The sequence below is a fragment of the Oncorhynchus masou genome, chromosome 6 (genome assembly GCF_036934945.1).
Source record: "Oncorhynchus masou masou isolate Uvic2021 chromosome 6, UVic_Omas_1.1, whole genome shotgun sequence".
NCBI lineage: Eukaryota > Metazoa > Chordata > Actinopteri > Salmoniformes > Salmonidae > Oncorhynchus > Oncorhynchus masou.
In genome coordinates, this window is record NC_088217.1 from 61,126,661 (window position 1) to 61,153,385 (window position 26,725).

Consider the following 26,725-nt stretch of genomic DNA (forward strand, 5'->3'; position numbering starts at 1 on the left):
CCATCTAACCTGACAGAGCTTGAGGATCTGCAGAAAATGGGAGAAACCCCCAATAAAGACATGCCAAATTTAACACGAGTCTGTTAATTGCTGCCAAAGGTTCTTCAACAATGTACTGAATAAAGTCTCACATTTACATAAGTAATCCTTTTTTATTAAATGTACAATGTCTAAAAACCTGTTTTTGCTTTGTCATAACTGAAAGAAACTAGTATTCAATTAGTGAAGTTAAATCAAAATGTTGATATTGCCGAGCAAATTTAGCTTAATTGATACCGTTCACATGCATAGCTTTGCACGGCTCCAGTTTGCCACGTGCAGATTAACTGCGGCAATGGTGTGCTGGCAATTGTTTCCAATTGAGGAGTCCGACAGGTTGAGTTGCCCTCCTTTGTTCTCTGCATTGCAGCATTATTTCAACTCTTGCGTTTGCCATACATCAATGGAACAAGTTCATTCTTTTTGAAAATAAGAGACTTACAACCCAGTAAAATTGTATCTTTATTGCATCACATTTCACAACAGTGCAAGTACTGTAGGAAATGCAACACTTGGGATTAACAATGTAACCGTTAAACATGGCAGTATATGTTCGACCAGACCACAGCCCATTCCGTCACAGCTCAGCTAAGAAAACAGGAAAGCACTTAGACGTTTCCTGTCCCTTCAGACAGAATCCTAGACTTACAAAATAAGCAAATGGGGAAACTGAGTGTGTTCTTTAAGCCAGGCTTTGGTGGTACGTCAGAGTTTCTCCGTAAGACAATGATATGAAACCAGCACTTATTGCCATATTAGCTATGGTGTATATGTAAACTTGAATAGTATGGGGATTTTCAACTAAAAGCATCACATTTTTTCCATGATCAAAGAGGGAATGCAATTTATAACAAGAATAGTGCCTTTCGAAGCCACTTAGCACTTGTTGCTGTAAAGGCGAAGGAGCTCTGGTTGGAATCTAAAAGGTATGTAGAATGGGCAAGACAGTTTAAAGGGTAGTTAAAGCAAAATGTCCTAACCTCCAAAAGACTCGTGGGAATCTTGGCCTACCCAAACCCACGTGTCCATGCGCCACCATCAGACCCCCACCATGAGTCTGGGCCGCTGCTTGGCCACCTTCCTGACATTTCTCAATAGCGGTAATGGTCAGGCTTGAAGGGTCCTTCGCGGGGCAGTCCCAGGTATTTGGCCTGCTTATCTGAAAGCTTGGTCAGCTTGACGCCGAGCTTGTCAAGATGGGCAGCAGCCACCTCCTCATCCAGCTGCAGACAAGAGAAAAGGATTTCACAAGTCAAATTCTGAATAAAAGTTTCCTTACACTGGGACAAAACACGTCGATTAGTTACGGGGTTCAAACACTCAAACCACATTTACCCCACCAAACAAAAAAATAAACATGCTTTGTTGCTCCCAAGCAGTTGGGTCAAAATCACAGAAAAAATGTCAAAACTGGCCGCAATGCCAAGCGCAGACAGAATCCAATGGAGCTGTCAAAACAAGGCCGTCAAGACAAGGCTGAACATGAGGTTTTTAGCAACAGAAGAATGATATATCACAGGGGTGGTTCTTCTATTTGACAGACCATGTACTCTTCAACAAAATAAATAAAAACATATTCTCTTATGGCAATAGGTTGACCTCTTAGGGATGGGTTAAGTTAGCAGCTGGAATGTTGTTTTTTATCATCATATAGGGTACGGTTCGTGATGCTATGGACAGAATTCCTGCTAGTCGGCAGACACTCAAGAGAACCTTCCCTGGCTTAGTTCCCAACTTCTCATGAGGATATCTCTTGCGCTCAGCTCTGAGCATATGGCTTCAGTTAAAGGCCTTAAGATGTTCACCACAACCCATGTGTCACTCAGTGCAAAATGACAATGCAATGCAACATTTCTGCCTCAAGTACAGAGAGCCTCATTTGGCTACCCATTTCAGGGTTAATCATTAATCCATTATGCACATTTAGCCTAATTTCCATTTCTTTGAATAGTCACAAGACATAATATACACATGAAAAACTATGGCCAAAATTCTAAATGTACAGTGAAAGCAATAATGCCCAAATCCAATATTGGCTATTTACAATTCTGCCTTAAAAAGGACACTATTTGATAATGAAATTACCAATTCCCAGTCAGATGGTAGGACTGTCAATAGTCGAGCATTAAAGCAATTCCACTACTTTTCAACCCAATTTTCATAATTTCCAGCACAATATCAGTGTTTACATGTGACAGGGCACACCTACATTTTGTAGAAAAGAAAATTCAAAAGTTCAACCCAATCATTTTCAAACACTAAGATTAGTGGAGACATGCGGTGCAAAGAAACTCATTGCAGTTTTTTTGGGGGAAAAAAATACATTTTCTTCATTTGGATCCTACCCGGTGATGACAGAAGCATTTTTTAGGACCGTCACACCAGATCAACAAAACACACTATTTTCCCATACTGTATAGAGACACTGGTATAGTGCTGAGATAATGAATAGGTTGAAAGTGGCAGAATTGGCCTTTAACAACATCCACTCAAGTAGAGATCAATAAAATATGCATTACACAGTTCTGCAAACTGAATACAGGCTACTCTAATGTTAATGGAGCATATTTGATTACATACTACTAACTGCGAAAATGCATGTCTAACGCCGAGAACTGGAAAAATCTACTTGTGTCCACCTGGTATCTTTCCAGTCTGAAACCAGTTCACTTCAACCAGGGGTTACAGCAGGGTCAATTTAGGATACAATGCTTGCTTTTTAGAGAATGATATCCACTCAATTTCTTCCAAATAAACTGTATACAGCTGCAGGCACTGAAAATATTAAACTCTTTAAAACCCTGCACCATATACAGGTTGTGACAAACTATCGCTATAAGTTGCAAGACTATAGCGCCATATTGCTCATGCATTGCAGCATTTGTTCTGCAAAATTCACAGTGCAAGCCAACTTTAGTGCCCGCAACGGCATAATACACATCAATCTTGTGGAAATTGGAAACGTAATTTCTTCGCTCAGTGGCTCACCTTCTTGGGCAGGAAGTAAACTCCCAGGGGGTACTTGCTGGTGTTCTTCCACAGCTCAATCTGGGCCAACACCTGGTTGGTGAAGGAGTTGCTCATGACAAAGCTGGGGTGACCCATGGCACAGCCCAGATTAACCAATCTGCCCTCAGCCAGCACGATGATGTGGCGGCCATTCTTCATGCGGTAACGGTCCACCTGGCGGGAGGAGAACGTTGGTATAGGACAATGGCCGAAACTCATGAGCCAAATTACTGTAGACTAACCACACACACACACTAAATGTGCTCTGCATGTTATGTCTTACCTGTGGCTTGATGTTTATCTTCTCGGCTGCGTTGGCATTGAGCCAGTTCATGTCTATCTCACAGTCGAAGTGGCCGATGTTGCAAACGATGGAGTCGTCTTTCATGTGCTCAAAGTGTCTGGGGAACACACCAGTGTGTACACATTAATGGTCTGTTGTAGACACCGCAGCAGTTGCATTTCAGAGAAGGATGCTGTTGCCCCTAAACTCAGAAATGTCTACTGGTTATAGAAAGACGATCCTAAGTTTCCCCACTTGAAAGAATCAAAATCAAACAATAGAAATCTACTTAAATAACGTCATGTTAAAACTCAGATTCCCAGTTTGACGGCACGTGAATGCAGCATCAGGTCAGCTTTAAGTTTCCTCCACTAATGGGAAGGGTTATAGGCTAGTGGCGAATCTTCAAGAAGGATTGGGCGAGAATAAGCCGATCCGAGATCTGTACCGAGGTAACTTCTACTCAATGCATGCGTGTTGAATAGTGTCACTGAATTGAGGAATAATAACAAGGTAGGATTTAACTGTTCTTCTGATCAGACAGTGCTGAACACAAGTTGCATGGTGCTCCACAGGTCTCCAAAATGATACCTACTTGCCCAAAAGAATGTCCTCACAGCCTGTGGTGGTCACAAAGATGTTTCCCTCCTTGCAAGCCTCCTCCATGGTGGTGACTTCGTATCCTACAACATTATCACAAAATACAATTAAATACTACACAATAAGGCCTCCCGAGTGGTGCAGTGTTCTAAGGCACTGCATCACTAGAGCCTGTCGCAGCCGGCCGTGACCGGGAGGCGGACAATTGACCCAGCGTCACCCGGGTTAGGCCGGCAGGGATATCCTCGTCACATCGCGCACTAGCGACTCCTGTGACGGGCCGTGCACACTGACACGGTCGCCAGGTGTACCCTCCAACACATTGGTGCAGCTGGCTTCCGGGTTGGATGGGCATGGTGCGAAGAAGCAGTGAGGCTTGGTTGGGTTGTGTTGTGTTTCGGAGGACGCATGGCTCTCGACCTTGGCCTCTCCCGAGTCCGTACAGGAATTGCAGCAATGAGAAACCACCACCACCAATTGGATACCACGAAATTGGGGAGAAAGGGGTGAAAAACCCACACAATAACTAGTATGTACTGTAGTAATACTACACAAATTTAGAATTAGTAATCAATAACTTAAGCTCAAATGTAAAAGGTGAGCTAGCTGCTGCAGTGAACAAATGAGATGGGGTAAAGCAGAAATTGTTGGCATGTCAACAGTTCTCTCAATTATATTTACTAGGCACCCGAGATAAAAGGAACACCAACCTATAACCTGTTGAATCTCCAAGAACGTTCTGGGATAATGTAAATTAAAAACAATAGCGTTGTCATAACCAAACTTAAGAAAAGGTACAGACCTTCCATGGCAGCCTGCAGGGCATTGATGGGGTCAACCTCTGTGACGATGACACGGGCACCAAACCCACGGAGGGCCTGAACGCAGCCCTTGCCAACATCACCGTAACCGGCAACAACCGCCACCTTCCCGGCGATCATCACGTCTGTGGCCCGTTTGATCCCATCAATCAGAGACTCTCTGCAGCCGTACAGGTTGTCAAACTTGCTCTAGGGGGGGGCGAGAGAGCGATGGTATTAAGAGAGGGAGTTACTGTATTGGAACATAGTACCGCTGCCTACTCAAGAGGATGCATCATTACAAAATGCGCAAGTATAAATGTATTTCATGCCAACCAACGATGGTTGTATCAGTTCTATTAATGACCCATTTAATACATCATTTAATGGCACCATTAAGAACAGAGGATGTATGCATGGCTCTACTATGGGAGGACGAGTTGGTCTACCTTGGTGACTGAGTCATTGACGTTGATGGCTGGGATCTTGAGGTCGCCATTCTTCAACATCTTGTACAGGTTGTGCACCCCGGTGGTGGTCTCCTCAGACACCCCCTTGATTCCTGAGGGGAGACAATTAACATTGTTTTGGCCATGTTTGACAATGTTAAATTAAGACCATTTTTCATGGCATCCACATCTGGTAGGTGGCACCAAACATAATGCTGGAAAATTATCAGGACGATGGCCGTATATCTCCTCTGAGTTAACAACTATGAATGGCAAGTTAACATTCCAAACAGCAATACAGTCTTCAATCCAAAGTAACATTCCCCCAGGGACTGCATTTAAGTGAATGGTCACTGTTCGAGTGCCTGCTGAATGTTGCTCGCCAAATCCCTTTAGTTGTGTGGTTCTCAGTATTGGCTTTGTGGAGTAATGCTGCCACCTAGTGTACAAGACTCAAACTAACAGCCCTGGAGACAATTATTGCAGTACCACCCTTGCAAAAATACGTTGCAAAACTGTACTCTAAATTGGGATCCCACTTGAAGATCAGGGATTTTAAACCTTAATATGCTCGAGCGGATCCTTGCCAACAGATTTGGAAGTTGTAGCTGAAAATAGGTCAATTAGGGGCAGTTAAAGGGGAGAGTCAATGAAACCAAGCATAGAAATACAGTATATTGTAGCAATTCCGGGGGGTAGCCCCGACCAGGATACAAACCCAGGCCCAGCAAGTGTCTTGACAACACAACCCCCCCCCCCCCCAATGACTGCTCTAGAGTTCCTCTGTGGAAATGATCTTCCTTCTGGAAGGTTCTCCCATCTCTGCAGCACTCCACCAATCAGGCATTTATGGTAGAGTGGTCAGATGGAAGCCATTCCTCAGTAAAAAAGGCACATGACAGCCCACTTGGAGTTTGCCAAAACATACCTAAAGGACTCAGACCATGATGAGCAAGATTCTCTGGTCTGATGAACCCAAGGTTGATCTCTGAGCTGAATGCCAGGCAACACGTCTGAAGGAACCCTGGCACCATCCCTACGGTGAAGCATGGTGGTGGCAGCATCATGCTGTGGGGATGTTTTTTCAGTGACAGGGACTGAGAGACTAGTCAGGGTTGAGGGAAAGATGAAAGGAGCAAAGTGCAGAGTGCTCCTTGATGAAAACCCGCTCCAGAGCAGGACCTCAGACTGGAACGAAGGTTCACCTTCCAACAGGACAACGACCCTAAGCACACAGCCAAGACAGAGCAGGAGTGGTTTTGGGACAAGTCTTGAGGGGCCAAGCCAGAGCCCAGTCTTGAACCTGATTGAACATCCCTGGAGAGACCTGAAAATAGCTGTGCAGCAACATTCCCCATCCAACATGACAAAGCGTGAGAGGATCTGCAGAAAATAAAATGGGACGCCCCGCAAATACGGGTGTGCCAAGCTTGTTGCGTCATACCCAAGAAGACTCAAAGCTGTAATCACAGCCAAAGGTACTTCAACCAAATACCGAATAAAAGGTCTGAATATTTATGTAAATGTCTTTTTTATACAAACCTGCTTTTGCTTTGTCATTATGGGGTATTGTGTGTAGATTGAGGGGGGAAAAAAGAGATTTAATCAATTTTAGAATAAAGTAACAAAATGTAGAAAGAGTGAAGGAGAATACTATCCAAATACAATGTACAAGTTTGAGAGGTGCAGGGGCTGCCACACTGGGTGCCCAGGGAGCTGTTGTTATGGGGGGGTTAAGTCTCATGCTCAAGGGGACACCGGCAGGCAACGGCATCTAGGATTTGATCCCAACAACCCACTGGTTGCCAGCTCACTTCCAACCAGATTATTCCCCAAATTCACTACAATATATTTTTATGATTGATTTAATTGACCCTCCCCTAATTTACTTATTTTTAGCTACACTTTAAATCCTTTGGAGGGGATCAGCTTGAGAAAATCAAGGTGTAAAATCTGATTGATCTGATCTGATTTTACAGTTAATTTCCATTAAGACAACCCACATTAGTGGGCAGCCAGTGTTATGTTAATGTAGGCTCTAGTGTTTCACTCAGGACTGTGACAAAGACTTGTGGTGAGCAGAATCAAACTCAGAGACTGTTGCTTTGTGAGAATGTTTTAAAAAGATCAAAACTGGTGAGGGACAAAGTTGACTATTTTTGCACCGAAACATGCAAAAACATCCCTGCTAGGGGGAAATGCAGGTTTTAACTAATTAAACAAATACCATCTACATGATATATATATATATATACATACATGATCAGTCTCTGTGTAAAATAAAGTGATTTATGTGAACCTAACTCACAGCAAAAAAAAAATTAAAGACAGCAATGTTATTTGTTGCCTAGACTTTATCGCAATTGACACTCAAGTCTTGAATACACTAATATCGCAGTTAGCCGTGATAGCCCTTATAATAGAACGCTTGTGACCAAACACCTAAATATTGCACTTGTGAAAAAACATTCAAGTGAAACAGGCATTCTATTGTTGCTCTATTATATAGTGGCCACTATAGTTGACGTGCACAAGGCTACATGTGTGGAAAAATAAACACTCACCGATTTATTTATTTATATATATGGACATCTATTCTAGTATGTGCCAGCTGAGCATGATACCCTTTGTTGGCATAATTGATCTCTTTCAGGCAGAGTAGACCTGGTATACCCCTTTTAATCCACTGTATTGAAAAAGTGAGAAGGGGGAAAGTGTGTGGTGTTCCAGAGTGGCTTCCAGCTTAAGCCAGGCCCAGGAGGGACACAAATAAAACATGCTTTCTGCTACTAAGATCAGTGAAATGTAGGCTAAACTGACAACGGAGAGAAGAGCAGAAATCTCAACAAGCAAGCAAGTCGCAGCAATGAAGAATTGCACATCGCATTCCAGCAACTTCAGACAAAAAACGACTTAGTTGTACCTGTTCACTCGCTCGTATCACCTTTCATTGGCTAGAAGGGTCTCATCTGATCTCACCTTTCATCTTTGAGGACACGCATTTCCATTGTTAGAGCAGTCACTACTACCATGTCAATATAATAGATCTTTGATATTTCCTACCTGCAGCAAAACTAGTGGACAACGCAGGAAATACCAGTGAAAGCACAGTGCCTCAACTCCTGGCCTCACCCATAAGCCAAGGCAAGTCCCAACTAACCCTCAGACACGTTACAGATCTGTAAACATCAGAGTCCAAAACATGTATGCACAGCAGTGTCCTAGAATATTGGACCAGTTGGTTGTCATACTTCTGGTATTCTCAGCACTGCTCGGGCCACTTCTCCAACCGTCACCACATTCAAAAGAATAGACGTGTACGTGGAAGCCTGTTGGTTGGGGATTTTGGGATGTGCATCCCCATGGACGGTGGTCTCAGAGCAACCTAGCTATGTCACAATGGGATGCCGGACTAGTGAGTCAGACTCAATTACGCTGAAAGCAAAATGGGCGCTGAACCACTACACTACTTTATTAAACCTACCCTGATCTGGTGGAACAAATTGGGAGCAGTAAATCCTATGTTCCTCCCTATACCTTCAATGTTTACAGATCTGTAAGGAGTAACAATACAGTGCCTTGTTTAATTAAGCTGTCCCATCTGTGAGGCCCTGACGGTTGTCAGAGGTAGCTAGCTCCCGTACCTGACAGCAGCTTGGGGTACTTCTTGTGGACCATGTTGGTGAGGTCACCGCCATCGTCCAGGATCATGTTGAGGGGCTGACCATCCTTCCAGTAGATGGTCTGCTCAATGCACCACACATACTCCTCATCGGTCATGCCCTTCCAGGCATACACTGCAATGAAAGAGGCTTGAGAATCAGGATTGATGAGAGACTGCTTTGCAATGGCAGAGACAAGGGTTGTGGTCTATAAGCATGAAGCAGAAGAAAACGTTTTAAAAAGGCACTACCAATTGGATCATTTATTTTCATCTAACATTTTATCTATTAGGTGAAGTTATTGTGAAAAAAGTAATACATTCTTGGCTTATGATCAAATTCCTTGACAAATCCAACTGTCATTAACTGAAGTGTGAAGAGCTTTCCAAAACTCATTTGACACAATGGCTGCATTCCAGGTCCCACCCCCCACAGTCAAACTGGGCTACAGATCACACCTGGAAAAGTGTTACTCAGGAATCACGTCAACCTATGCCATTCGAGGCTTTGAATAGCAAGTGGCTGAAACATGCCTATAGCTCAAACCAATTAAGCACCCCACTGATGCAGACACTGATACTCCTCTGCCTCGTAACTTCTCACCCAGAACAAAACTCAAGTGTTGTCATTACACGAGGAAAACCACAGAAAATATCCTCATGAGCTTCAGATTGACATTACTGCAAGGGTAATGTTGCGCTAAGCAATGGTGACATCTCAGAGACATCCTAGGATGAATGTTAGGCAAGGAATATAGGAAAAATGTACGTTTTAGTTTATCGAGAATGACAGTTCTATATATTGACATATCACATGATACCAGGCTATAGAATGTGAACAACATGCTTATTTAGCAGAACACTCTGCCCCTTAGGCCTTAAAAGATCAATTGAGGACCCTTGTGTACTTCTGGTCTGCCTTATCTCTTACTGTTGCACAAGGGCCAAGTGAGAGCTGGCAGGAACCAGTGCTAAACACAGAGCAGGTCTTGAGGCATATAAACAAACAGTTGTGTGTACCTGGAACCCCAGTTTTGGCAATGGCTGAAGCGGCGTGGTCCTGAGTGGAGAAGATATTGCAGCTGGACCATTGAACCTACAAACGAGAAAAACGGTCACAGGTTGACTAGGACACTCACTCAGTACGCACTCGCACACAAGTCCTTTTGTAATTCTCAGAACATTGCTTACTGACAGATAACGGGTCTATTTAAATTGTGCTCAATTGGTGCAGTGAGTGGGGGAGGAGGTTGCTACCGTTAACACAGGCTAGACGTCTGTGTTAGATATACATACACACACGGTCAAAAGTTTTAGAACATATACACATTCAAGGGTTTGTTCATTTAATTTGTACTATTTTCTACATTGTAGAATAGTGAAGACAAACATATGAAACATGGAATCATGTAGTAACCAAAACAGTTGTAAACAAATCAATTATTTTATATTTGAGACACTTCAAATAGCCAACCTTTGCCAAGATTGCTGTCAAGGCATTCTCTCAACCAGCTTCACCTGGAATGCTTTTCCAACAGTTCCCACATATGCTGAGCACTCGTTGGCTGCTTTTCCTTCACTCTGCTGCCCAACTCATCCCAAACCATCTCAATTTGGTTGAGGTCAGGGGATTGTGGAGGCCAGGTAATCTAATGCAGCACTCCATCACTCCCCTTTTTGGTAAAATAGCCCTTACACAGCCTAGAGGGGTGTTGGGTCATTGTCCTGCTAAAAACAAATGATAGTGGGACTAAGCCCAAACCAGATGTGATGGCGTGTCGCTGCAGTACCCATGCTAGTTAGAATCAAAGACTGATTCACCAGCAAAGCACCCACACACCATAAAACCTCAATGATTTATGGTGGGAAATACACATGCAGAGATCAGTTCACCCAGACCACGTCTCACAAAAACAACGGTTGGGACCGAAAAACTAGACCAAAGGACAAAATTCCAATGGTCTCATGTTCATTGCATGTGTTTCTTGGCCCAAGCAAGTCTCTTCTTATTGATGTCCTTTAGTAGTGGTTTCTTTGCAGAAATTCAACTACGGAGGTCTGTTCCATGCAGTCTCCTCTGAACAGTTGATGTTGAGAAGGCTTACTAGAACACTGAATAATTTATTTGGGCTGCAATTCTGAGGCTGGTAACTAATGAACTTTTCCTTTGCAGCAGAGGTAACGGAGTCTTCCATTCCTCATGAGAGTTTCATCATAGCGCCTGATGGTTTTTGCGACTGCACTTGAAGAAACTTAAAGTTCTTGAAACGTTCATGTCTTAAAGTTTGACCTGTTCTCACCCTTTTAATGTGGACATGGTCTTTTGGTACAAATAGAAGGGGGGGGGGGGTAATACAGAAGATTGACCATCTTGTCACAACACAACCGATTGGCTCAAATTAATTAAGGAAAGTTCCACAAATTAACTTAATGCACACCAGTTAATTGAAATGCATTCCAAGTAACTACCTGATGAAACTGGTTGAGAGAATGCCAAAAGTGCGCAAAGCTGTCAAGGCAACATTTGGCTACTTTGAAGAATCTAAAATATATTTTGATTTGTTTAACACTTTTAGTTACTACATGATTCCATGTGTTATTTCATAGTCTTCGCTATTATTCTTCAATGTAGAAAATAGTACAAATATATAAATAACCCTCGAATGAGTATGTGTTCTAAAACATTTGACCGGTAGGGAGTGCATGCATGTATAGTGCATTTGGAAATTAAAAATCAGAGCCTTGGTCAGGGAGATGACCAAGAACCCAAATGGTCACTGACAGAGCTCTAGAGTTCCTCTGTGTTAAACTTATCTTATAAAATACAATCAATCTTAACATAATCACTAGTTAATGACACATGGTTGATGATATTTCTAGTTTATCTAGCATGTCCTGTGTTGCATATAATCGATGTGGTACCTGTTAATTTCTCATTGAATCACAGCCTACTTCGAACGGGTGATGATTTAACGAGCGCATTCGTGAAAAGCACCGTCGTTGCACCAATGTGTACCTAACCATAAACATCAATGCCTTTCTTTAAAATCAATACACAAGTATATATTTTTAAAACGGCATATTTAGTTAATATTGCCTGCTAACATTACTTTCTTTTAACTAGGGAAATTGTGTCACTTCTTGCGTTCCGTGCAAGCAGTCAGGGTATATGCAGCAGTTTGGCTCGCCTGGATCATTGCCAACTGTGTTTCTTCCTAACAAAGATGGCAATTCATTTGCCAGAGTTTTATAAAATTATGACATAACATTGAAGGTTGTGTAATGTCAGAAATATTTAGACTTAGGGATGCCACTCGTTAGATAAAATACAGAACGGTTCTGTATTTCACTGAAATGATAGTTACTAGATTTGACCATATTAATGACCTAAGGCTCGTATTTCTGTGTGTTATGTTATAATTAAGTCTATGATTTGTTATTTGATAGAGAAGTCTGAGCGATGGTAGGCAGCAGCAGGCTCATAAGCATTCATTCAAACAGCACAGTGGTGCATTTGCCAGCAGCTCTTCGTTGTGCTTCAAGCATTGGGCTGTTTATGACTTCAAGCATATCAACTCCCGAGATTAGGCTGGTGTAACCGATGTGGAATGGCAAGCTAGTTAGCGGGGGTCCGCGTTTCAATTGGTGACGGCACTCGCTTTGAGACTTGGAGTGGTTGTTCCCCTTGCTCTGCAAGGGCCGCGGCATTTGTGGAGCAATAGATAACGATGCTTCAAGGGTGGCTGTTTTCGATGTGTTCCTGTTTCGAGTCCAGGTAGGGGCGAGGAGAGGGACGGAAGCTATACGGGTACACTGGCAATACTGAAGTGCCTATAAGAACAGCCAACAGTCAAAAGGTATATGAAATACAAATGGTAGAGAGAAATAGTCCTATAATAACTACAACCTAACACTTCTTACCTGAGAATATCGAAGACCCGTGTTAAAAGGAACCGCCAGCTTTCATATTTTCTCATGTTCTGGGCAAGGAACTTAAACGTTAGCTTTTTCACATGGCACTTTTACTTTCTTCTCCAACACTTTGTTTTTGCATTATTTAAACCAAATTGAACATGTTTCATTATTTATTTGAGGCTAAATTAAAAAATGTCTTACCCTGTAATGACAAAGCAAAAATGGGTTATTGTGTGCAGATTGAGGAAAACTATTTAATCCATTTTAGAATAAGGCTGTAACTAACAAAATATGGAATAGGGGTCTGAATATATTCCGAATGCACGGTAGGCCTGGACATTTTCATACGCGACTCAATCGATGACACTTGACAGTTGCGGCAATAAAAAAAATGGAAATTTAATGTACACCATCAAGGTTCAACTAACAATTCACATTTATTGAGATCAAATTAGCAAGTGAATGAGTTGGACTTTGGGCTGGCCAATGTGGTGGATGGCTACCACAGGGGCAAAGCAACAGTGACTTACATTTAGAGTACACGGTCAACCGAAACCCTTGTGGTCTTCTCAATTCCCACGGTCATGATGCAGTAGCTTGTTTTTACTAAGGTTTAGCCTGGTCTTTGCCAAAAGAGGGTCTTATTCAAATATGTTTTTCATTGCTCTTCTTGCAGTGGTTTTCAAACCTGCAAGATTGAGACCTGCTTTCCAATTCTAATATGACCAACGCAAATAATCTGTTTGAGACAACTCTCAGAACCCAGGATGAACTAGTTACACCTGACCAGAGTCCTGACCCAATACAATACATTCCAGCACAGTGCTCAATCACAAAGTTTAACTTTTATTTGAAATAGAACAGTCCTTTGTCAGATAATGTGATTAAGGTCAACAGACCAAGATGTTAGCATTTAAAGTACACAAGTGACACTTGATGCTACATGCAGTGTGCAGGAAAGTATCTAGTCAAACCTTAGAGGAAGACTGCATAGAAGTGTGTCTCTCACCTCGGCTCCGAGGGCAGTGAGGGTCTCAATCAGCACGGCGGTCTGCAGGGTCATGTGGAGGCAGCCTGCAATGCGGGCGCCCTTCAGGGGCTTGGACTGGCCGTACATCTCCCTCATCTTCATCAGGCCGGGCATCTCATTCTCTGCAATGTCAATAGCTTTGCGGCCCCACTCCGCCAGGCTGATGTCAGCTACGGAGGGAAAAAAAAAGACAAATAAACTGCTACTTAATAAACCGGTTCTACATGTTGAGTAAGTAATAGTTCCCAGATCAAAATGTTAGTTCGAAAAGGGTATGGACCTTCTAAAGTGCTCAAATAAGCCAGAGTTGATCCTTCTCAAAAATAAAAGTTCAGAACCCCAAATATTTGAGTAAACTATCACTTTAAGTCCAAGTTACGCTACTTCTAAATAAAATGAAGTTATGTATACTGAACAAAAATCTAAATGCAAAACGTAAAGTGCTGGTCCCATGTTTCATGAGCTGAAAGAAGAGAAATGTTCCATACTCGCAAAAGGCTAATTTCTCTCAAATGTTGTGTACAGATCTGTTTACATCCCTGTTAGTAAACATTTTACCCTTTGTCAAGATAATCTATTCACCTGACAGGTGTGACATATCAAGTAGATGATTAAACAGCATGCTCATTACATAGGTGCACCTTGTGCTGGGGACAAAAGGCCACTAAAATGTGCAGTTGTCACAACACAATGCCACATGTCAAGTTTGGGGAGTGTGCAATTGGCAAGTAAAGTCCACTAGAGCTGTTGCCAGAGAAGTTAATGTTAATTTCTCTACCATAAGCCGCCTCCAACAGTTTTAGAGAATTTGGCAATAGTCTAACCGGCCTCCAACCGCAGAGCACATGTAACACCAGCCCAGGACTTCCACATCTGGCTTCTTCACTTGTGGGATCGTAAGAGGATCGGGGATATGACTGCGCCCCTGCCCAGTCATGTGAAATCCATACATTAGGTTCTAATTTCTTTCATTGGACTGATTTCCTTATATTTATATTTATTTTTTATTTCACCTTTATTTAACCAGGTAGGCTAGTTGAGAACAAGTTCTCATTTGCAACTGCAACCTGGCCAAGATAAAGCATAGCAGTGTTAACAGACAACAGAGTTACACATGGAGTAAACAATTAACAAGTCAATAACACAGAACAAAAAAGAAAAGAGTCTATATACATTGTGTGCAAAAGGCATGAGGTAGGCGAATAATTACAATTTTACAGATTAACACTGGAGTGATAAATGATCAGATGGTCATGTACAGGTAGAGATACTGGGGTGCAAAAGAGCAGAAAAGTAAATAAAAACAGTATGGGGATGAGGTAGGTAAAAATGGGTGGGCTATTTACCGATAGACTATGTACAGCTGCAGCGATCGGTTAGCTGCTCAGATAGCAGATGTTTGAAGTTGTTGGAGATTTATCTCCCTCACCTTCAGCGATTTTTTGCAATTCGTTCCAGTCACAGGCAGCAGAGAACTGGAACGAAAGGCGGCCAAATGAGGTGTTGGCTTTAGGGATGATCAGTGAGATACGCCAGCCGAGTAGAGCATACAGGTCGCAGTGGTGGGTGGCATAAGGTGCTTTCGTGACAAAACGGAGGGCACTGTGATAAACTGCATCCAGTTTGCTGAGTAGAGTGTTGGAAGAGTGTAGATGACATCACCGAAGTCGAGGATCGGTAGGATAGTCAGTTTTACAAAGGGTAAGTTTGGCGGCGTGAGTGAAGGCTTTGTTGCAGATTGGAAAGCCGACTCTAGATTTGATTTTCGAATGGAGATGTTTGATATAAGTCTGGAAGGAGAGTTTACAGTCAAGCCAGACACCTAGGTACTTATAGAAGTCCACATATTCAAGGTTGAAACCATCCAGGGTGGTGATGCTAGTCGGGCGTGCGGGTGCAGGCAGTGAACGGTTAAAAAGCATGCATTTGGTTTTACTAGCATTTAAGAGCAGTTGGAGGCCACGGAAGGAGTGTTGTATGGCATTGAAGCTTGTTTGGAGGTTAGATAGCACAGTGTCCAAGGACGGGCCGGAAGTATACAGAATGGTGTCGTCTGCGTTGAGGTGGATCAGGGAATCGCCCGCAGCAAGAGCAACATTATTGATATATACAGAAAAAAAAAGTCGGCCCGAGAATTGAACCCTGTGGCACCCCCATAGAGACTGCCAGAGGACCGGACAGCATGCCCTCCGATTTGACACACTGAACTGTCTGCAAAGTAGTTGGTGAACCAGGCAAGGCAGTCAGAAAAACCGAGGCTACAGAGTCTGCCGATAAGAATATAGAATAAAGCCTTGGCAAGGTCGATGAAGACGGCTGCACAGCACTGTCTTTTATCGATGGTGGTTATGATATCGTTTAGTACCTTGAGCGTGGTTGAGGTGCACCCGTGACCAGCTCGGAAACAAGATTGCACAGCGGAGAAGGTACGGTGGGATTCGAGATGGTCAGTGACCTGTTTGTTGACTTGGCTATCGAAGACCTTAGAAAAGCAGGACAGGATGGATATAGGTCTGTAACCGTTTGGGTCCAGGGTGTCTCCCCCTTTGAAGAGGGGGATGACTGCGGCAGCTTTCCAATCCCTGGGGATCTCAGACGATATGAAAGAGGTTGAACAGGCTGGTGATAGGGGTTGCGACAATGGCGGCGGATAGTTTCAGAAATAGAGGGTCCAGATTGTCAAGCCCAGCTGATTTGTACGGGTCCAGGTTTTGCAGCTCTTTCAGAACATCTGCTATTTGGGTAAAGGAGAACCTGGAGAGGCTTGGGCGAGTAGCTGCGGGGGGGGGGGAGCTGTTGGCCGAGGTTGGAGTAGCCAGGCGGAAGGCATGGCCAGCCGTTGAGAAATGCTTGTTGAAGTTTGATACTCATGGATTTATCGGTGGTGACCGTGTTACCTAGCCTCAGTGGGCAGCTGGGAGGAGGTGCTCTTGTTCTCCATGGACGTCAGTGTCCCAGAACTTTTTGGAGTTGGAGCTACAGGATGCAAATTTCTGCCTGAAGAAGCTGGCCTTAGCTTTCCTGACTGACTGCGTGTATTGGTTCCTGACTTCCCTGGACAGTTGCATATCGCAGGGACTATTCAATGCTATTGCAGTCCGCCACAGGATGTTTTTGTGCTGGTCGAGGGCAGTCAGGTCTGGAGTGAACCAAAGGCTATATCTGTTCTTAGTTCTGCATTTTTTGAACGGAGCATGCTTATCTAAAATGGTGAGGAAGTTACTTTTAAAGAATGACCAGGCATCCTCAACTGACGGGATGCAGTTAATGTCCTTCCAGGATACCCGGGCCAGGTCGATTAGAAAGGCCTGCTCATAGAAGTGTTTTAGGGAGCGTTTGACAGTGATGAGGGGTGGCCGTTTGACTGCGGATCCATAGCGGATACAGGCAATGAGGCAGTGATCGCTGAGATCCTGGTTGAAGACAGCGGAGGTGTATTTGGAAGGCCAGTTGGTCAGGATGACGTCTATGAGGGTGCCCTTGTTTACAGATTTAGGGTTGTACCTGGTGGGTTCCTTGATGATTTGTGTGAGATTGAGGGCATCTAGCTTAGATTGCAGGACTGTCGGGGTGTTAAGCATATCCCAGTTTAGGTCACCTAACAGAACAAACTCTGAAGCTAGATGGAGGGCGATCAATTCACAAATGGTGTCCAGGGCACAGCTGGGAGCTGAGGCGGGGAGGGGTCGGTAGCAGGCGGCAACAGTGAGACTTATTTCTGGGGAGAGTAATTTTTAAAATTAGTAGTTCGAACTGTTTGGGTATGGACCTGGAATGTATGAAATTACTTTGCAGGCTAACTCCTCCCCCTTTGGCAGTTCTATCTTGACGGAAAATGTTATGGTTGGGTATGGAAATCTCAGAATTTTTGGTGGCCTTCCTAAGCCAGGATTCAGACACGGCAAGGACAGGGTTAGCAGAGTGTGCTAAAGCAGTGAGTAAAACAAACTTAGGGAGGAGGCTTCTGATGTTGACATGCATGAAACCAAGGCTTTTTCGATCACAGAAGTCAACAAATGAGGGTGCCTGGGGACATGCAGGGCCTGGGTTTACCTCTACATCACCCGCGGAACAGAGGAGGAGTAGTATGAGGGTGCGGCTAAAGGCTATCAAAACTGGTCGCCTAGAGCGTTGGGGACAAATAATGAAAGGAGCAGATTTCTGGGCATGGTGGAATATATTCAGGGCATAATGGGCAGACAGGGGTATGGTGGGGTGCAGGTACAGAGGTGGTAAGCCCAGGCACTGGGTGATGATAAGAGGTTGTATCTCTGGACATGCTGGTTGTAATGGGTGAGGTCACCGCATGTGTGGGAGGTGGGATAAAGGAGGTATCAGGGGTATGAAGAGTGGAACTAGGGGCTCCATTGTACACTAAAACAATGATAACTAACCTGAACAACAGTATACAAGGCATATTGACATTTGAGAGAGCCATAAAGTGAGGCATACAGTAATCACAGGTGTTGATTGGGAGAGCTAGCTAAAACAGTAGGTGAGACAACAGCTAATCAGCTAGCACAACAACAGCAGGTAAAATGGCGTTGAATAGGCAGAGCGGGTCGGGTTGACTACACGGAGGCAGAGTGCGACTGGGGCCGACAGATAAAACATAAACAAGCAGAATGGAGTACAGTGATTAATGGACAGTCCAGCCTGCATCAGCTATGTAGCCAAGTGAACTAACTATATGAACTATAACTCAGCCAAATCTTTGAAATTGTTGCAACTAATTTTTTCAGTGTAGGTTGATCAAGTCTAAACCCTCCATGATAATCTCCATCCCTTAGCATCTCCTTCACTTCGTGGCCATTGATTTGAAAGAATTTGCAATTTGTCCAAAACTTTCATTGCGAGTGGTCATCTCATGATCTATTGAGATCAAGCTGTGGTTTAGGAGAGCAGGCTGGCAGTGAGAGTAGTTTGTCTTAAAGTTAGACATTGGCAGCTGCCTTGCACTGGCTGAACTTGCTTGGGAGTCAACATCAGTTGCAGCTTCCACCGACTACTGGGTCTTAACAGCTGCAATCCAACATTGCGCTCTTCAGAGTTCTCCTAACGGAACAAAGCCCATTCAAATGGACGGTAAATGTTACTAAACATTACTGTATATTCACAAAGCACTGAGCCGCCACAAGGGATTAATAGACTCTCCGTCTCTGCCTAAACACTCTGTATAAAAACGCAAATATGCCTCGCACATGAGTTGGACACATTTGGAATTTAACTTTCATATAAGCAAGAAATAATTGTTCAAATACAAGACACTTACTGTACCCAGATTAGAAATGTTGCACCTGGCTGTATTTTAGCCTGTTCAACCTCTCGTGTCGTCTGAGATTCCCAAAGATTGGAAAGCAGCTGCGGTCATCCCCCTCTTCAAAGGGGGGGGGACACTCTTGACCCAAACTGTTACAGACCTATATCTATCCTACCATGCCTTTCTAAAGGTCTTCGAAAGCCAAGTCAACAAACAGATTACCGACCATTTCGAATCTCACCATACCTTCTCTGCTATGCAATCTGGTTTCAGAGCTGGTCATGGGTGCACCTCAGCCACGCTGAACGTCCTAAACGATATCTTAACCGCCATCGATAAGAAACATTACTGTGCAGCCGTGTTCATTGATCTGGCCAAGGCTTTCGACTGTCAATCACCACATCCTCATCGGCAGACTCGACAGCCTTGGTTTCTCAAATGATTGCCTCGCCTGGTTCACCAACTACTTCTCTGATAGAGTTCAGTGTGTCAAATCGGAGGGTCTGCTGTCCGGACCTCTGGCAGTCTCTATGGGGGTGCCACAGGGTTCAATTCTTGACCGACTCTCTTCTCTGTATACATCAATGAGGTCGCTTTTGCTGCTGGTGAGTCTCTGATCCACCTCTACGCAGACGACACCATTTTGTATACTTCTGGCCCTTCTTTGGACACTGTTAACAACCCTCCAGGCAAGCTTCAATGCCATACAACTCTCCTTCCGTGGCCTCCAATTGCTCTTAAATACAAGTAAAACTAAATGCATGCTCTTCAACCGATCGCTACCCACACCTGCCCGCATCACTACTCTGGACGGCTCTGACTTAGAATTCGTGGACAACTACAAATACTTAGGTGTCTGGTTAGACTAAACTCTCCTTCCAGACCCATATCAAATATCTCCAATCCAAAGTTAAATCTAGAATTGGCTTCCTATTTCGCAACAAAGCATCCTTCACTCATGCTGCCAAACTGACCATCCTACCAATCCTTGACTTTGGCGATGTCATTTACAAAATAGCCTCCAATACCCTACTCAACAAATTGGATGCAGTCTATCACAGTGCAATCCGTTTTGTCACCAAAGCCCCATATACTACCCACCATTGCGACCTGTACGCTCTCGTTGGCTGGCCCTCGCTTCATACTCGTCGCCAAACCCACTGGCTCCATGTCATCTACAAGACCCTGCTAGGTAAAGTCCCCCCTTATCTCAGCTCGCTGGTCACCATAGCATCTCCCACCTGTAGCACACGCTCCAGCAGGTATATCTCTCTAGTCACCCCCAAAAACAATTATTTCTTTGGCCGCCTCTCCTTCCAGTTCTCTGCTGCCAATGACTGGAACGAACTACAAAAATCTCTGAAACTGGAAACACGTATCTCCCTCACTAGCTTTAAGCAGCAACTGTCAGAGCAGGTCACAGATTACTGCACATAGCCCACCTATATTTTAGCTCAAACTACTACCTCTTTCCCCACTGTATTTAATTTATTTATTTATTTTGCTCCTTTGCACCCCATTATTTTTATTTCTACTTTGCACATTCTTCCATTGCAAATCTACCATTCCAGTGTTTTACCTGCTATATTGTATTTACTTTGCCACCAATGCCTTTTTTGCCTTTACCTCCCTTATCTCACCTCATTTGCTCACATCGTATATAGAATTGTTTATACTGTATTATTGACTGTTTGTTTTACTCCATGTGTAACTGTGTCGTTGTATGTGTCGAACTGCTTTGCTTTATCCTGGCCAGGAAGCAATTGTAAATGAGAACTTGTTCTCAACTTGCCTACCTGGTTAAATAAAGGTGAAAAAAATAAAAATAATAATTTTGAGAAAGAGGAAACCTCTTGATACTCCCCATCCCGGATCGTGAATAAAGCCTCAGGCTCATTAGCATAACGCAACGTTAATGATTTCTGAAAATCACAAATAAAATGAAAATAATGCGCCTGCTCTCAAGCTTAGCCTTTTCTAAACACTGCATCTCAGATTTTCAAAATATGCTTTTGAACCATAGCAAATCAAGCATTTGTGTAAGAGTATTGCAAGCTAGCTTAGCATTTTTAGTAGCATTTAGCACGCAACATTTTCACAAAAACCAGATATCCAAATAAATAAAATCATTTACCTTTGAAGAGCTTCGGATGTTTTCAATGAGGAGACTCTGTTACATATCAAATGTTCAGTTTTTCCTGAAAGAATCTTTGTGTAGGAGAAATCGCTCCGTTTTGTACATCACATTTGGCTACCAAAACGCACCGAAAATTCACCAAAACGTCAAACTTTTTCCGAATTAACTCCATAATATCGACCAAAACATGGCAAACGTTGTTTAGAATCAGTCCTCAAGGTGTTTTTTCACATATCTCTTTATTGATATGCAGTTCGTGGAAGCCTGCTTTCCCCTCAGAATCGCATGGAAAAATACCAGCTGCTGAGAAAGACGCACCAATTTCGACGGAGGACACCGGGCGGACACCTGGAAAATGTAGTCTCTTATGGTCAATCTTCCAATGATATGCCTACAAATACGTCACAATGCTGCAGACACCTTGGGGAAACGACAGAAAGGGCAGGCTCATTCCTCTCGCATTCACAGCCATATAAGGAGACAATGGAAAACGGAGCCTCAAATCCTGCTGATTTCCTGGATGCCGTTTCATCTTGGTTTTGCCTGTAGCTCCCGTTCTAGGGCACCCACAGACAATATCTTTGCAGTTCTGGAAAATTCAGAGTGTTTTCTTTCCAAAGCTATCAATTATATGCATAGTCGAGCATCTTTTTGTGACAAAATATCTTGTTTAAAACGGGAACGTTTTTCATCCAAAAATGAAATTGCGCCCCCAGAGTTTCAAGAGGTTAATGGTCCAATAGAAATTTTAGCGCTAGCTAATAAGATGTCACATAGTAAGTGTATCTAAACTGCACAACGAATGTATATTTTGTATTTGAAAGATTCTCGCTTATGAAAGTTAAGTTCCACAGGTTTCAAAACCGTATTGCAAGAAAAAGCGCTGGGATTAAATAAAGAATCTGGATTTATTGTTCACGGGGAGCCAGCTGTGATCAGTACAATCAACTGAGAATCCATGGGGTGCCAGCTGTAAACTGGGTATACACCACTAGGTTTGAGAGTTAAACTGAACCTTACTCCTCCTGTACACCAGTCAGATGCTGTGAGCAAGAATGTGCCAACTGCAAACAACCACCCTGAACTGGAGCAGTCCAGCTTGCGTCAAGTGTCCAAAATATGTCCACAACCTGCAAAACTATCAAGACTGAGGCAAAACAGACTGCTCAAAAGTAGCCATGGATATTATTCCAGGATGTTTGAGATTTTTTTTTTAAGTGGAAAAAAAATAAAAATAGGCCTAGTTCACCCCAACACATTGAGTGAATGAATGATACAATGCTAAAAGTATTGTTTGGGCAACTCTGACCCAGAAGCTTGTGGAACAAAGTCTAAGGCAGGACAGCCATTTTCCTTGCTACCTTGGACCCCCCCAATTGAATTTCACATTTAAAGTGGTCATGCAGGGGTTATGGTTAGAGCACTAACCATCAAGCCATTGATTAACTATCCCTCATCTATTCCTAAAAAATAAAAATTAATTTAAAAAAAAAAGTTGTCAGGTTGACAAGTGAGGACTGAAAAATACTAGGTGAGGCGTTTTAAAATGTTATGTAACCAAGTATGACAGACTGGTAGAAAGGTGAAATACTAAACGGTTATCAAACCCTTCCAAGCAAGTGTGAAGATTTCTCTTCATACATGGGTACTTCCAAACAAATTTAGTCATTGTCACCAAAGTCAGAAGCTTATAATTGTTTTATTTTACCTTTAATTAGGAAAGTCAGTAAAGAACGCATTCTTATTTACAATGACTGGCATTTTTTATCTCAACAAATCTTAACTTGTGCCCAACTCGCTCCAAAGTTGAACCATAAAAAAACACCGTATGGATTTAGTGCAGAAACAATAGCACACTGTTATAGTGCCCTGCTTTGCCTGCCGTGCCAGACTGCCTGTCAATCAATGAAAACTGGCGGCTCCACAGACATTTAGGTAATGTAGTCTTACTACCAAGTTCCGAAAACGAACGAAAGCACCAAGCTCGACTCAACGGACTACAACTACCAAGAACTTAGAAATAAGTATTCTGAATGAAACCATGCTTGCGGGCCAGTGTTATGTTCGTTATGCCGACTCTATTAGTTCTGTAACAAAACATTTTTACCAAATTATGTGATTTACATGCTGCAATTTCTGTTAGTGGTTATGCATGGGTAAAGCGTTGTAAAAAGAAAAGATAAGAATAACACAAGGCAGCAGGAAAATTGACCATGTGTCCCACCTTAACCTGATTATACACGTTTATAAATACCAGTGCAAATGTTTTGTTAACTAAATGTCCAAAGACTAACTTGGTTAGTAAACATGTTATTTTAGAGTCAGACAAATTACCCACTAGCTAGCCAACTGAAGGCTAAAATCAATGCTACGCGACACCATTAGCCGGCTAGCCACAATCAATGAAAGACTTGAAGCTCGCGTGCATGATAAAGAATATAAATAAATGTAAATTCATACTGACCAACTTTGAAGGGCAGTTTCTCGGACATGATTGTCTTCTTTTGGATCGTTCAGTCGTGATCGCTGTATGGTTGTTACTGCCTGGCTTTGGACAGAAAAAAAGGGAACGATAGGTGTGAACTTCAATTTAAGTAGCCGTCATTTGCCCTCTTGTAATATTCATGAGGTCCCATGCCAATCTTCCACCTTGCGGTTCCAATTGGCTGAGAATGTTCCTGCCCCGTATGAGAGGAAACCCATAGGCTCTCACAGCCACCGGGAGTGGCAGCCAATAAGAACCCGAATCTCAAGATGGGTGTGTTGCTCAACAGAGCGAGGAAGAGCCAAAAGCTGCAGCCCAATATGGCAACCAAAGCGCTCTGCTATAGGAAGACGGTTTTTGATTGAGCTGGGTTTTTTTCTTCTTCCGTTTTTAAACCATAGGATGAGTCGTATTTCACTTGTACTTTTACACAAATAATTGAACATTTCAGCCATAAAACTGCTGATTGTTTATTTTTTATTAAAAGTATTGATGATAGGTGCAGGCTACTGTTGCGTCATAGGTTGTATGCGTGTGTTTACTGTCACCCTGATATTGGCTAGTTATCTAATTCCTATGTAGTTATAACGTGTTTGTCAAGCAGGAGTGAAGGGCACTGTGTCCCGATTGTTTCCGTAGTTGGTTTAATTAAGCAATAAGGCTTGAGGGGGTATGGTATATGGCCAATATACCACGACTAAGGGCTGTTCGTGGCCATATACCACAAACCCACGAGGTGCTTTATTGCTATTATAAACTGGTTACTAAAGTAATTAGAGCTGTAAAAAATAAATGTTTTGTCATACCCATAATATAGTCTCATATACCACGGCTGTCGGCCAATCAGCATTCAGGGATGGAACCACCCAGTTTATAATATGAATTAGTGACATCTAGATGGTTAATAATATTAATTAATGTGACCTTTAGATTGGTAATAATATGAGTTAGTTATGTAGACTGTTATCATACTCTAAATACAATAATGTGAGAAAATGGTCATAGATACCACCGGCGACATGACCATGATACCCAAGTTGGAAGCATTTCAAGTTGGATTGCAGAACACCGGAGAAGTGAGCACTCATCACCGCCTTATCGACTCGTAGTGTAGCCCAATCTGCCACGCAAAATGGCCTTGGCTTGGGGGGGCTAAAAATCGTCCCAATGAGCTGATTCGCTTTCCCATACACCCACTTGCCATATTGGAACGCAGATACCCCCCTTCTCGAAGCGAGAGGGATAATCCTTAGTGGGGGCGAAGTTTATCTATTCCCGTCGATGGAGGACCATATTTGTTGTATGCGACAGTAAAACATCCTTATGATGACTATAACATTTCTTGGCACCTTCAATTATTGCACATTTTCTCATAAAAAGTATATTTGAACACTCTGCACAGGCAACTTGGAACCAATCAAAACTCCCGTACATACCCCTCGTGATGAAGGCAGCCAATGGACTGTTTCTATCTACAATGTAAAACAGCCTCTTGTGAAAACGTGACCTGCTGTCTGATGGAGGGGAATAGATTTGGTTTATAATTTTTAAAGACTGAAATAAGATAACATATGGGTTCGAGTGCGCACTTGAAATATGCAGCATGCAATACGAATAGTCTTGCTCGTATGAAGAGGTAATTCCGTTGACCATTTAGGCAATTTATTGAAAACTAGCCTGTTACAGCAGAGCTAGCAACTCACGCATTGGCCGTGAGTCACACGGATTTGATCCTCTGCTCTCACGGGACACCTTCCATTTCACGCATTGAAAAGTACTGTTTTTATTTGTCTAATGAGTCCATTGTATAGTCAGCGCGTTAACTTTCAACTGTGCTTCAAATCGTTTAAAATCAGAGCGTCTGCGCATGGAATTTAACATCACGAGTTGAACCCGTCATTGGCCTGCCTTGCCACGGCACTGTGAACAGCGGCACATTTGAAGTATTTGATTGGTCTAGGGTATTGGAAGCATGTTTTAAACTCCTCAATATTATATTGGCGCTGAATGGAGAGCGAGCACGTTTTCTGCTGAGTTTATAAAACGCAAAGAGCAGCACAGTAGCGTGTACAATGTTGTCAACAAAAGTAGGTTTCTGTTTTTATTGAACCTTTATAACTAGGCAAGTCAGTTAAGAACAAATCCTTATTTACAATGACGGCCAAACCTGGACGATTTGGAACACAGTCTCCCCTTTAAAATTTCATCCCCCAAAAATCGAAAAGTTATAAAGTCGTCGAATTTTGAGACTTAATTTAACCTGTGGTTTATATTTTTTCATTTCTGACCCTGGTCATACACCTAACTAAGCCATGTCAAAATACATATAGAATTGTAGGAAATTAGCTTTAAAACAATACAATTTGCTATCTAGGGGTTGTGCCAGGGGACAATGAAATTCTCATGGCAAATCTCACTCCAAGCTTTTGTCAAAAGTTGGCAGCCCTGTTACAGTTGGACTAACCTAGCCAGCTACTGTAAATGCCAGTGTTTCATTAGTTATCTGTCAGTGAAATCATGTTTTGGCATGGTTATATCTAATTTAAAGTAACTAGCTGCAGGTTTAAAGAAACATTCAATCATATACTTACATGCTGACCAGACCGGTCACGTGCGCGAGCGTTACAAAATACATTTAGAAATGTTATTCAATTAGGGCGCCAACGAGCGTCTGCATTGCCAAGGGCTAAAATAGAAGTCATTCCTATTTCTGACGCAGATCACACTGCAAGTCCTGCCTCTCCCATCTCATTGGTTTATAGAAGCAGGTACCCACCTGCCATCTCCTCATTGGTTATACCCACGTGGGTGATTGAAAGATGAACTGTTTTACCTGTTGTTGTGGTAATACTATGAAAGTGTAGATGCCAATCACCATATAAGTTCAAAGATGAAAAAGACTGGGAGGAGAGATGACAAGAAACGATTTGGTTGACCGGTTTATGTGTGGATTAATTGTCGGAGTAGAGGACCTTGTGCATTTCAGGTAAAATAACAACTCAATGTTTATATCCCAGGACAAATTAGCTAGCAACAGCAAGCTAGCTAAATAGGACA

At 42.8% G+C, this 26,725-nt stretch overlaps 1 protein-coding gene across 1 annotated transcript; it reads right to left on the minus strand.

Moving 5' to 3' along the window:
- Positions 1-488: 488 nt before the first annotated feature.
- LOC135542372 (adenosylhomocysteinase B) lies at positions 489-23,803 on the minus strand. Its single transcript, XM_064969299.1, has 10 exons — positions 23,648-23,803; positions 13,766-13,956; positions 9,862-9,937; positions 8,825-8,977; positions 5,181-5,293; positions 4,734-4,941; positions 3,927-4,014; positions 3,332-3,449; positions 3,028-3,222; positions 489-1,262 (listed from the first exon to the last, which is right to left on the minus strand). Exons 1-10 carry the CDS (start codon positions 23,673-23,675, stop codon positions 1,131-1,133), a joined length of 1,302 nt encoding a protein of 433 aa, XP_064825371.1. The 5' UTR covers positions 23,676-23,803; the 3' UTR covers positions 489-1,130.
- Between the last annotated feature and the right edge of the window lie 2,922 nt (positions 23,804-26,725).

What these genes read in the sequence shown, in the direction of transcription:
- LOC135542372 (XM_064969299.1), bottom strand. Translation starts at nt 23,675, where the DNA reads ATGTCCGAGAAACTGCCCTTCAAAGTTG. An exon ending in CCTGCAGGCTGCCATGGAAG is followed by an intron (nt 4,015 to 4,733) that starts GTCTGTACCTTT and finishes ATAATGTTGTAG; the next exon opens with GATACGAAGTCACCACCATG. An exon ending in AGATAAACATCAAGCCACAG is followed by an intron (nt 3,223 to 3,331) that starts GTAAGACATAAC and finishes TCCTCCCGCCAG; the next exon opens with GTGGACCGTTACCGCATGAA.